Source organism: Anas platyrhynchos, chromosome 30 (assembly GCF_047663525.1).
Source record: "Anas platyrhynchos isolate ZD024472 breed Pekin duck chromosome 30, IASCAAS_PekinDuck_T2T, whole genome shotgun sequence".
In the NCBI taxonomy this organism is placed as follows: domain Eukaryota; kingdom Metazoa; phylum Chordata; class Aves; order Anseriformes; family Anatidae; genus Anas; species Anas platyrhynchos.
Genome location: NC_092616.1, coordinates 5785631 through 5797441, shown reverse-complemented (window position 1 = coordinate 5797441; position 11811 = coordinate 5785631). Strand labels below are relative to the sequence as shown.

The window sequence follows — 11811 nt, the reverse complement described above, 5'->3', positions numbered from 1 at the left end:
CGCTCTGGGAGGGAGGTCCTCCAGGACTCTACGGTCACCGCGTGGACTGTCTAGCAAGGAGGTCCTCCACGTCTCTATGGTCACTGCGTGGGTGATCTGGGAGAGAAGTCCTCCAGGACTCTATGGTCACTGCATGGGGGGAGTCCTCCAGGACTCTATGGTCACTGCGTGAGGAGTCCTCCAAGACTCTATGGTCGCTCCTCAGGTTACACTAGGTGGTCCTCCAGGACTCTATGGTCACCGCGTGGACTGTCTAGCACGGAGGACCTCCACGTCTCTATGGTCACTGCGTGGGTGATCTGGGAGAGGAGTCCTCCAGGACTCTATGGTCACTGCATGAGGAGTCCTCCAGGACTCTATGGTCAATATTTGGACTCTCTAGGAGGGAGGTCCTCCAGGACTCTATGGTCACTGCATGGGGAGTCCTCCAAGACTCTATGGTCGCTCCTCAGGTTACACTAGGAGGTCCTCCACGTCTCTATGGTCACCGCGTGGACTGTCTAGCAAGGAGGTCCTCCACGTCTCTATGGTCACTGCGTGGGTGATCTGGGAGAGAAGTCCTCCACGTCTCTATGGTCACGGTTTGGACTTTCTAGCATGGAGGTCCTCCACGTCTCTATGGTCACTACGTGGACTCTCTAGGACAAAGGTCCTCCAGACTCTATGGTCACCGTTTGGACTCTCTAGGAGGGAGGTCCTCCAGGACTCTATGACCATGGGGTGGACTTTCTAGGAGGAAGGTCCTCCACGTCTCTATGGTCTCTGCAGGGACTGTCTAGGAGGAGAGTCCTCCAGCACTCTATGGTTTCCCGAGGTCCTCCACGTCTCTATGGTTGCCAGCAGGGCACCACGCGCCCAGGGGACGCTCTACCCCCACCCCCCCTCTCTATGATCCCTCCCCCCCCCCAAAAAAAGGCCCCGCGCAGCCACGCCCACAGCTCCAAGCGCTTTATTGGGGGGGGATGGGGGGGGACAGGGGGGCACCCATGGGTGCTGGGGGCACCCTGGGGTTCAACCGACGCTGACACAAAGCCACCCGTGGGCCTCCAGGGGGGCCTTGGCCAACCCCCAAGACCCAACGTTGGTTGTAGAGCACCCATGGGTGGTCAAGGAGCACCCATGGGTGCTGGGGGTGGCTTTGGGGCACCCCAAGATGCCAACAAGCACCCATGGGTGCTCAAGGACCACCATGTGCTTCATCTAACACAGGTAGAAAGGGTCCCATGGTCCTTCAAGGTGGTGTTGGCCAACCCTCAAGACCCAACGTTGGCCGTAGGGCACCCGGGGTCGGTCGGGGGAGCACCCATGGGTGCTGGGGGGGGGTTGGGGCACCCCACGATGCCAACAAGCACCCATGGGTGCCCACGGTCTTCACCTAACACACACACAAAGGGTCCCATGGTCCTCCAAGGTGGTGTTGGCCAACCCTCAAGACCCAACGTTGGCCGTAGGGCACCCGGGGTCGGTCGGGGGAGCACCCATGGGTGCTGGGGGGGGGTTGGGGCACCCCACGATGCCAACAAGCACCCATGGGTGCCCACGGTCTTCACCTAACACACACACAAAGGGTCCCATGGTCCTCCAAGGTGGTGTTGGCCAACCCTCAAGACCCAACGTTGGCCGTAGGGCACCCATGGGTGGTCGGGGAGCACCCATGGGTGCTGGGGGTGGCTTTGGGGCACCCCAGGACATCAAGAAGCACCCATGGGTGCCCACGGTCTTCACCTAACACACTCAAAATGGGTGCCATGGTCCTCCAAGGTAGCGTTGGCCAACCCCCAAGACCCAACGTTGGCCGTAGGGCACCCATGGGTGGTCGGGGAGCACCCATGGGTGCTGGGGGTGGTTGGGGAGCACCCCAGGACATCAAGAAGCACCCATGGGTGCCCACGGTCTTCACCTCACACACTCAAAATGGGTCCCATGGTCCTCCAAGGTGGCGTTGGCCAACCCTCAAGACCCAACGTTGACCACAGGGCACCCACGGGTGGTCAAGGAGCACCCATGGGTGCCGGGGGTGGCTTTGGGGCACCCCAGAACACCAAGAAGCACCCATGGGTGCTCAAGGACCACCACGGGCTTCATCTAACTCATGTAGAAAGGGTTCCATGGTCCTCCAAGGTGGCGTTGGCCAACCTCCAAGACCCAACGTTGGCCGTAGGGCACCCAGGGGTGGTCGGGGAGCACCCATGGGTGCTGGGGGTGGTTGGGGAGAACCCCAGGACATCAAGAAGCACCCATGGGTGCCCACGGTCTTCACCTAACACACTCAAAATGGGTCCCATGGTCCTCCAAAGTGGCGTTGGCCAACCCCCAAGACCCAACGTTGGCCGTAGAGCACCCGGGGTTGGTCGGGGGAGCACCCATGGGTGCTGGGGGTGGCTTTGGGGCACCCCACGATATCAACGGGCACCCATAGGTGCTCAAGGACCACCATGGGCTTCATCTAACTCATGTAGAAAGGGTCCCATGGTCCTTCAAGGGGGCGTTGGCCAACCTCCAAGACCCAACGTTGACCGTAGGGCACCCATGGGTGGTCAGGGAGCACCCATGGGTGCTGGGGGTGGCTTTGGAGCACCCCAGGACATCAAGAAGCACCCATGGGTGCTCATGGTCTTCACCTAACACACACAAAAGGGGTCCCTTGGTCCTCCAAGGGGGCGTTGGCCAACCCTCAAGACCCAACGTTGGCCGTAGAGCACCCGGGGTTGGTCGGGGAGCACCCATGGGTGCCGGGGGGGGGGGTTGGGGGCTCAGCTGATGTAGACGCGGTGGAAGTCGTGGGCGCCGAAGGCGGCGTTGCACTTGGGGCACTTGCGCTGGCGGGTGTCGTAGCGGCTCTTGACGCACTCGAAGCAGAAGACGTGGAAGCACTTGGTGAGGACGGCGTCCTTCTTGCGCGCGTTGCAGCACGGGCACGTCAGGCGGGCCTGGGGGGGGGGGACAAGATGGCCGTCAGCACCGCCCGGGCACCCATGGGTGCTGGGGATGAACCCAAAGGTCCTCGGGATGTAGCCCAGGTCTTCTGACCCCACCCATGGGTGCTAGGAACCAACCCCAAGGTCCTCCAAGCCCGTCTAAGGTCCTCCAAGGTCAACTCAAGAGCACCCATAGGTGCTCCAACCCCACCCATGGGTGCTACGACCCAACCCCAAGGTCCTCCAGACCCATTCCAGGTCCTCCAACCCCACCCATGGGTGCTACCACCCAACCCCAAGGTCTTCCAGACCAACCCAAGGACCTCCAACCTTCACCCAAGGTCTTCCAACCCTACCCATGGGTGCTAGGACCCAACCCCAAGGTCCTCCACCCCCATCTAAGGTCCTCCAAGGTCAACTCAAGAGCCCTCCGACCCCACCCATGGGTGCTCCAACTCAACCCCAAGGTCCTCCAAGCCCATCCCAGGTCCTCTGACCCCACCCAAGGGTGCTCCAACCCCACCTATGGGTGCTACCACCCAACCCCAAGGTCCTCCAACCCCATCCCAGGTCCTCCAACCCCACCCATGGGTGCTACCACCCAACCCCAAGGTCTTCCAGACCAACCCAAGGACCTCCAACCTTCACCCAAGGTCTTCCAACTCCACCCATGGGTGCTAGGACCCAACCCATGGGTGCTACAACCCAACCCCAAGGTCCTCCAAGCCCATCCCAGGTCCTCTGACCCCACCCATGGGTGCTCCAACCCCACCCATGGGTGCTCCAACCCAACCTGAGGGTTCTCCAAGCCCATCCCAAGTCCTCCAGCCTTCACCCAAGGTCTTCCAACCCCACCCATGGGTGCTACCACCCAACCCCAAGGTCCTCCGACCCCATCCCAGGTCCTCCAAGGTCAACTCAAGAGCCCTCCAACCCCACGCATGGGTGCTACCACCCAACCCATGGGTGCTCCAACTCAACCCCAAGGTCCTCCAGACCCATTCCAGGTCCATGACCTCACCCATGGGTGCTCGGACCCAACCCAAAATTCCTCTAACCCCATCTAAGGTCCTCCAACCTTCACCCAAGGTCTTCCAACCCCACCCATGGGTGCTCCAACCCCACCCATGGGTGCTACCACCTAACCCATGGGTGCTCCAACTCAACCCAAAGCTCCTCCAGCCTCATCTAAGGTCCTCCAGCCCCACCCAAAGCCCCCCAACCCCACCCATGGGTGCTAGGACCCAACCCCAAGATCCTCCAACCCCATCCCAGGTCCTCCAACCCCACCCATGGGTGCTCCAGCCCCACCCATGGGTGCTACAACCCCACCCCAACCCCCTCCCGCCCCATCCACGTCCCCCCAACCTCCCCCCAAGGCCCTCCAACCCCCCCACCGGGACCTCCCGCCCCCCCCCCGTCCCCCCCCAGCACCCATGGGTGCTCCCCGCCCCGCACCCGGTACTCCTTGATCTCCTCCTGCAGGATCTGGTCGGCGTCGGCGTACACCTCCACCTTGCGCTGCTTCTCCAGCTTCCGACGCAGCCGCGACAGCTCCTCCTGGGGGGGGGGTGCAAGGGGGTGGGGGGTGACCCACAGCACCCATGGGTGCCCCCTCCCCCCCCCCGACCCCTATAGAGCCCATATGCCCCCGAAGGGACCCCCAGAAGAGCAAATTTGCCCCCTTCAGAGCCCCTCTGATCTCCTATAGGTGCCCCCAGACCCTCCCATAGGGCCCCCCAGACCCCCTATAGATTCCCCCAGACCCCCTATAGGTACCCCCAGACCCCCCCTAGGCCCCCACACCCCCCTATAGGGCCCCCACATCCCCTGTAGGGCCCCCCAGACCCCCTATAGATCCCCACACCTCCCTATAGGTTCCCCCAGAACCCCTATAGATCCCCATAGCCCCCCTATAGGTGCCCCCAGACCCCGTATAGGTGCCCCCACCCCCCCTATAGCCGGCCCCAGACCCCCCCATAGGTACCCCCAGACCCCCTAGAGATCCCCCCAGACCCCTATAGGTACCCACACCCCCCTATAGATTCCCCCAGACCCCCTATAGATCCCCATAGCCCCCTATAGGTACCCCCAGACCCCCTATAGGTCCCCACAGCCCCCTATAGGTACCACCAGATCCCCTATAGGTCCCCCCCAGACCCCCCATAGGTCTCCCAGCCCCCCTATGGGTTCCCCCAGAACCCCTATAGGACCCCCACACCCCCTACAGACCCCCCCAGACCCCCTACAGACCCCCCAGACCCCCTATAGATCCCCATAGCCCCCCTATAGGTGCCCCCAGACACCGTATAGGTACCCCCACCCCCCCTATAGCCGGCCCCAGACCCCCCATAGGACCCCCAAACCCCCCATAGGACCCCTCAGACCCCCCATAGGACCCCCCAGACCCCCTATAGCCCCCCCCATGGATCCCATAGGCGCCCACCTGGGCCCTCTTGAGGCTGAGGGACTCCTTGTCCTTGGCGGCCCGGTTCTCGGCGGCGCAGGCCTGGAGCTCCCGCAGCCGGGCCTGGACGTGCTCCCCCTGCGCCCGCAGGTCCTCGGCCAACTGCGCCGCCTCCACCGCCTGGGGGGGGGGACATGGGGGGGTCAATGGGGTCCCCGGGGCCCCCCAAGTCCCATAGGGTCGGGTTCTGTAGGGTTGGGGCCCGTAGGGTTGGGTCCCCTTCTGATGGGCAACCAGGTCCTATAGGGTTGGGGCCCATAGGGTTGGGTTCTATAGGGTTGGGTCTCCTCATGATGGGCAACCAGGTCCTGTAGGGTTGGGTCTCCTCATGATGGGCAACCAGGTCCTGTAGGGTTGGGGCCCATAGGGTCGGGCCCCATAGGGTCGGGCCCCATAGGGTCGGGTCCCATAGGGTCAGGTCCCATAGGGTCAGGTCCTGTAGGGTTGGGTCCCATAGGGTTGGGTTCTATAGGGTTGGGTCTCCTCATGATGGGCAACCAGGTCCTGTAGGGTTGGGTCTCCTCATGATGGGCAACCAGGTCCTGTAGGGTTGGGGCCCATAGGGTCGGGCCCCATAGGGTCGGGCCCCATAGGGTCGGGCCCCATAGGGTCGGGTCCCATAGGGTCAGGTCCTGTAGGGTTGGGTCCCATAGGGTTGGGTCCTGTAGGGTTGGGTCTCCTCATGATGGGCAACCAGAACCCATAGGGTCAAGTCCCATAGGGTCAAGTCCCATAGGGTTGGGTCCCCTCGTGATGGGCAACCAGGTCCTGTAGGGTTGGGGCCCATAGGGTCGGGTCCTGTAGGGTTGGGGCCCATAGGGTCGGGTCCTGTAGGGTTGGGGCCCATAGGGTCGGGTCCTGTAGGGTTGGGGCCCATAGGGTCGGGTCCTGTAGGGTTGGGGCCCATAGGGTCGGGTCCTGTAGGGTTGGGTCCCATAGGGTCAGGTCCCTTGTCTTGGGTCCCATAGGGTCGGGGCCCATAGGGTCGGGTTCTATAGGGTTGGGTCCCCTTGCAATGGCCAACCAGGTCCTGTAGGGTTGGGGCCCATAGGGTCAGGTCCTGTAGGGTTGGGTCCCCTCATGATGGGCACCTGGGTCCTATAGGGTTGGGCCCCATAGGGTCAGGTTCTATAGGGTTGGGTCTCCTCATGATGAGCAACCAGGTCCTGTAGGGTTGGGGCCCATAGCATTGGGCCCCATAGGGTCAGGTCCCTTGTCTTAGGTCCCATAGGGTCAGGTCCCATGGGTTGGGTCCCTTGTCTTGGGTCCCATAGGGTTGGGGCCCATAGGGTCAGGTCCTGTAGGGTTGGGTCCCATAGGGTTGGGTCTCCTCATGATGGGCAACCAGGACCCATAGGGTTGGATCCCATAGGGTCAGGTCCTGTAGGGTTGGGCCCCATAGGGTCAGGTTCCCTTGCCCTAGGCCCCATAGGGTTGGGTCCCCTTGTCTTGCGTCCCATAGGGTTGGGTTCTGTAGGGTTGGGTCTCCTCATGATGGGCAACCAGGTCCTGTAGGGTTGGGGCCCATAGCATTGGGTCGCTTGTCTTGGGTCTCATAGGGTTGGGGCCCATAGGGTCGGGGCCCATAGGGTCGGGTTCTATAGGGTTGGGTCCCCTTGCAATGGCCAACCAGGTCCTGTAGGGTTGGGGCCCATAGGGTCAGGTCCCATAGGGTTGGGTCTCCTCATGATGGGCAACCAGGTCCTGTAGGGTTGGGTCCCCTCGTGATGCCCACCCCCATCCCCTACATCCTATAGGGTTGGGTCCCTTCATGATGACCACTTGGATCCCCTTGGTGATGGCCACCCGTGACCCTTGGGTCCCATAGGGTTGGGATCCCTCATGAAGACCACCCCCATCCCCTAGATCCTATAGGGTTGAGTTCCTCCATGATGACCACCCATGTCCCCTAGACCCTATGGGGTTGGGTCCTGTAGGGTTGGGTCCTGTAGGGTTGGGTCCCCTCGTGATGGCCACCCACGTCCCCTAAATCCTATAGGGTTGGGTCCCATAGGGTCAGGTCCCTTGTCTTAGGTCCCATAGGGTCAGGTCCTGTAGGGTTGAGGCCCATAGGGTCGGGTTCTATAGGGTTGGGTCTCCTCATGATGGGCAACCAGGTCCCATAGGGTTGGATCCCATAGGGTCAGGTCCTGTAGGGTCGGGTCCCATGGGTTGGGTCCTGTAGGGTTGGGTCCCCTCATGATGGACAACCAGGTCCTGTAGGGTTGGGGCCCATAGGGTCAGGTCCCATAGGGTTGGGTCTCCTCATGATGGGCAACCAGGTCCCATAGGGTTGGGGCCCATAGGGTTGGATCCCCTTGTCTCAGGCCCCATAGGGTCAGGTCCCTTGTCCCCTAGGTTCCATAGGGTTGGGTCCTGTAGGGTTGGGTCCCCTCATGATGCCCACCCACATCCCCTGGATCCTATAGGGTTGGGTTCCTTCATGATGGCCACTTGGGTCCCTTGATGATGGCCACCCGTGACCCTTGGGTCCCACAGGGTTGGGTCCCATAGGGTTGGGTCTTCTTGTGATGGCCACCCATGACCCTTGGGTCCTATAGGGTTGGGTTCCTCCATGATGACCACCCCCATCCCCTACATCCTATAGGGTTGGGTCCCTTGGTGATGGCCACCCATGTCCCCTAGACCCTATGGGGTTGGGTCCTGTAGGGTTGGGTCCTGTAGGGTTGGGTCCCCTCGTGATGGCCACCCACGTCCCCTAAATCCTATAGGGTTGGGTCCCATAGGGTTGGATCTCCTCGTGATGACCACCCCCATCCCCTAGATCCTATAGGGTTGAGTTCCTCCATGATGACCACCCATGTCCCCTACATCCTATAGGGTTGGGTCCCATAGGGTTGGGTCTTCTTGTGATGGCCACCCATGTCCCTTGGATCCTATAGGGTTGGGTTCCTCCATGATGACCACCCACGTCCCCTAGATCCTATAGGGTCGGTCCTATAGGGTTGGGTCCTATAGGGTTGGCTTCCTCCACGATGACCACCTGGACCCCTTGCCGATGGCCACCCACGCCCCTTAGGTCCCACAGGGCCGCGTCCCCGTCCCCACCCCGCACCCTTGGGTGCCCCCCACCCCCACCCCAAGGTCCTCACCTTCCTCTTGTTGAGCTCCAGGGCCTGGGAGCGCAGCGCCAGCTCCTTCTCCACCGAGGCCAGGCTGCTCTGCAGCACCCGCTCCTTCTCCTCCAGCTTCTGCACCACCAGCAGCTGCGCGTCCACCTGGGGGGGGGGGACACGAGACGGAGCTTGGGGACCCGCGACCCCCCCCCTTGGGCACTTGGGGGTCCTCGACCCAAATATCTGGGTCTCCATCATCTTGGAACCTTTGGGTGGCCTCAACACAAATTTTTGGGTCTCCATGACCTTGGACCCTTGGGTGTCTTCAGCCCTGATATTTGGGTCTCTATGATCTTGAGGACCCTTGGGTGTCCTCAGCTCAAAGATCTGGGTCTCCACCACCTTGGACCCTTGGGTGTCCTCAACCCAAATTTTTGGGTCTCCATCATCTTGGACCCTTGGGTGTCCTCAACCCAAGGATTTGGGTCTCCATCACCTTGGACACTTGGGTGTCCTCATCCCAAACATTTGGGTCTCCACCACCTCAAACCCTTGGGTGTCATCAACCCAAGGATTTGGGTCTCCATCGTCTTAGACACTTGAGTGTCCTCCACCTCGGACCCTTGGGTGTCCTCAACCCAAATTTTTGTGTCTCCACCACCTCAGACCCTTGGGTCTCCACCACCTTGGACCCTTGGGTGTCCTCAAGCTCAGACCCTTGGGTGTCCTCAACCCAAATTTTTGGGTCTCCATCACCTTACACCCTTGGGTCTCCACCACCTTGGACCCTTGGGCGTCCTCAGCTCAAAGATCTGGGTCTTGACCACCTTGGACCCTTGGGTGTCCCCAACCCAAACATTTGGGATCCCACCACCTTGGACCCTTGGGTGTCCCCACCCCAAACTTTTGGGTCTCCACCACCTCAGACCCTTGGGTGTCCTCAACCCAAACATTTGGGATCCCACCACCTTAGACCCTTGGGTCTCCACCACCTTGGACCCTTGGGTGTCCTCAACCCAAACATTTGGGATCCCACCACCTTGGACACCTGGGTCTCCATCACCTTCAACACTTGGGTGTCCTCAACCTTGGACCCTTGGGTGTCCCCAACCCAAACTTTTGGGTCTCCATCATCTTGGACCCTTGGGTGTCCTCTACCTTGGACACTTGGACGACCTCACCCCTGATATTTGGGTCTCCACCACCTTGGACTCTTGGATGTCCTCAACCTTGAACCCTTGGGTGTCCCCAACCCAAACATTTGGGTCTCCACCACCTTGAACCCTTGGGTCTCCACCACCTTGGACCCTTGGGTGTCCTCAACCTCAAACCCTTGGGTGTCCCCAACCTAAACATTTGGGATCCCACCACCTTGGACACTTGGATGTCCACCACCTTGGACTCTTGGGTGTCCTCAACCTTGAACCCTTGGGCGTCCCCAGCCCAAACATTTGGGATCCCACCACCTTGGACCCTTGGGTGTCCCCACCCCAAACATTTGGGATCCCACCACCTTGGACCCTTGGGTGTCCCCAACCCAAACATTTGGGATCCCACCACCTTGGACCCTTGGGTGTCCTCATCCCAAATTTTTGGGTCTCCACCACCTTGGGCCCTTGGGTGTCCCCACCCCAACATCTGGGTCTCCACCACCTTGGACCCTTGGGTGTCTTCAACCCAAATATTTGGGTCTCCACCATCTTGGACTCTTGGGTGTCCACCACCTTGAACCCTTGAACCCTTGGGTGTCCTCATCCCAACCATCTCAATCCTCCACCACCTTGAACCTTGGGTCAACCCCCACCACCCCAATTCCCCCCCCGCCCCCTCCCCACCCCCCCACCCCCCCCCCAATTTCTACCTGCGCCTTGAGGGCGAGGACCTGCTCGGCCAGCTCGTCCTTCTCCTCGCGCAGCAGCTTGTGGATCTGGTTGGCCTTGATGCGCTCCGACATCAGCTTGAAGTTGGCGTCGTCCTTCTCGCGCAGCTGCTGCAGGAGCCGCAGGTTCTGCTCCTGCATGTCCTCGAAGGCCTGGCCCGTCACGTCCATCTCCGACAGCAGCGCCTCCTCCTCCTGCCCCCAAAAAAATAGGCCGTGACGTCATCGAAAAAGCCCCCCAAAAAAAGCCCGGTGATGTCATCAAAAAAGCCCCCAGTGATGTCATCAAAAAAGCCCCGGTGATGTCATCAAAAAAGACCCCAGTGATGTCATCAAAAAAGCCCAAAAAAAAAGCCCGGTGACGTCATCAAAAAAGCCCCCAAAAAAAGCCCGGTGACGTCATCAAAAAAGACCCCGGTGAGGTCATCAAAAAAGCCCCCAAAAAAAGCCCCGTGACGTCATCAAAAAAGCCCCCAAAGAAAGCCCCGTGACGTCATCAAAAAACCCAGTGATGTCATCAAAAAAGCCCCGGTGATGTCATCAAAAAAGGCCCGGTGACGTCATCAAAAAGCCCCCCAAAAAAGCCCCGTGACGTCATCAAAAAAGCCCAAAAAAAAAGCCCAGTGACGTCATCAAAAAAGCCCCCGGTGATGTCATCAAAAAGCCCCCCCAAAAAAAGCCCCGGTGACGTCATCAAAAAGCCCCCCAAAAAAGAGCCCCGTGACGTCATCGAAAAAAGCCCGGTGATGTCATCAAAAAAGCCCCCAAAAAAAGCCCGGTGACGTCATCGAAAAAGCCCCCGGTGAGGTCATCAAAAAAGCCCCCAAAAAAAGCCCCGTGACGTCATCATATAGCCCCCAAAAAAAAGCCCCCGGTGATGTCATGAAAAAAGGCCCGGTGACGTCATCAAAAAAGCCCCCCCAAAAAAGCCCCCATTGATGTCATCGAAAAGCCCCCAAAAAAAAGCCCCTGGTGATGTCATCAAAAAAGCCCCGGTGACATCATCAAAAAAGCCCCCCAAAAAAGCCCCGGTGACGTCATCAAAAAGCCCCCCAAAAAAAGCCCCGTGACGTCATGAAAAAAGGCCCCGGTGACGTCATCAAAAAGCCCCGTGATGTCATCAAAAAAGCCCCGGTGATGTCATCAAAAAAGCCCTCCTTAAGCCCCACCCACCCCTTAAGCCCCTCCCACCATTGACCACACCCACCCCAAGCCCCTCCCACCCCTCCTTAAGCCCCTCCCACCCCGTTAAGCCCCGCCCACCCCCCTTAAGCCCCGCCCACCCCCTTAAGCCCCGCCCACCCCCCTTAAGCCCCGCCCAGTCCCTTTAAGCCCCACCCACCCCCTTTAAGCCCCTCCCACTCCCTTTAAGCCCCGCCCACTCCCCTTAAGCCCCGCCCACCCCCCTTAAGCCCCGCCCAGTCCCTTTAAGCCCCACCCACCCCCTTTAAGCCCCTCCCACTCCCTTTA

At 60.5% G+C, this 11811-nt stretch overlaps 1 protein-coding gene across 1 annotated transcript in view; it reads right to left on the bottom strand.

Annotated features, from left to right (window-relative positions):
• Positions 1–933: 933 nt before the first annotated feature.
• RNF40 (ring finger protein 40) overlaps positions 934–11811 on the bottom strand; it is a 41788-nt gene continuing 30910 nt past the window's right edge. Inside the window, exons 15-19 of the mRNA XM_072029551.1 lie at positions 10324–10536; positions 8499–8624; positions 5365–5505; positions 4377–4478; positions 934–2930 (exon numbers count right to left, since the gene is read on the bottom strand). Coding sequence (XP_071885652.1) covers positions 2754–2930; positions 4377–4478; positions 5365–5505; positions 8499–8624; positions 10324–10536 — 759 coding nt within the window. The 3' untranslated portion in view covers positions 934–2753. The remainder of the gene's footprint in view (positions 2931–4376; positions 4479–5364; positions 5506–8498; positions 8625–10323; positions 10537–11811) is intronic.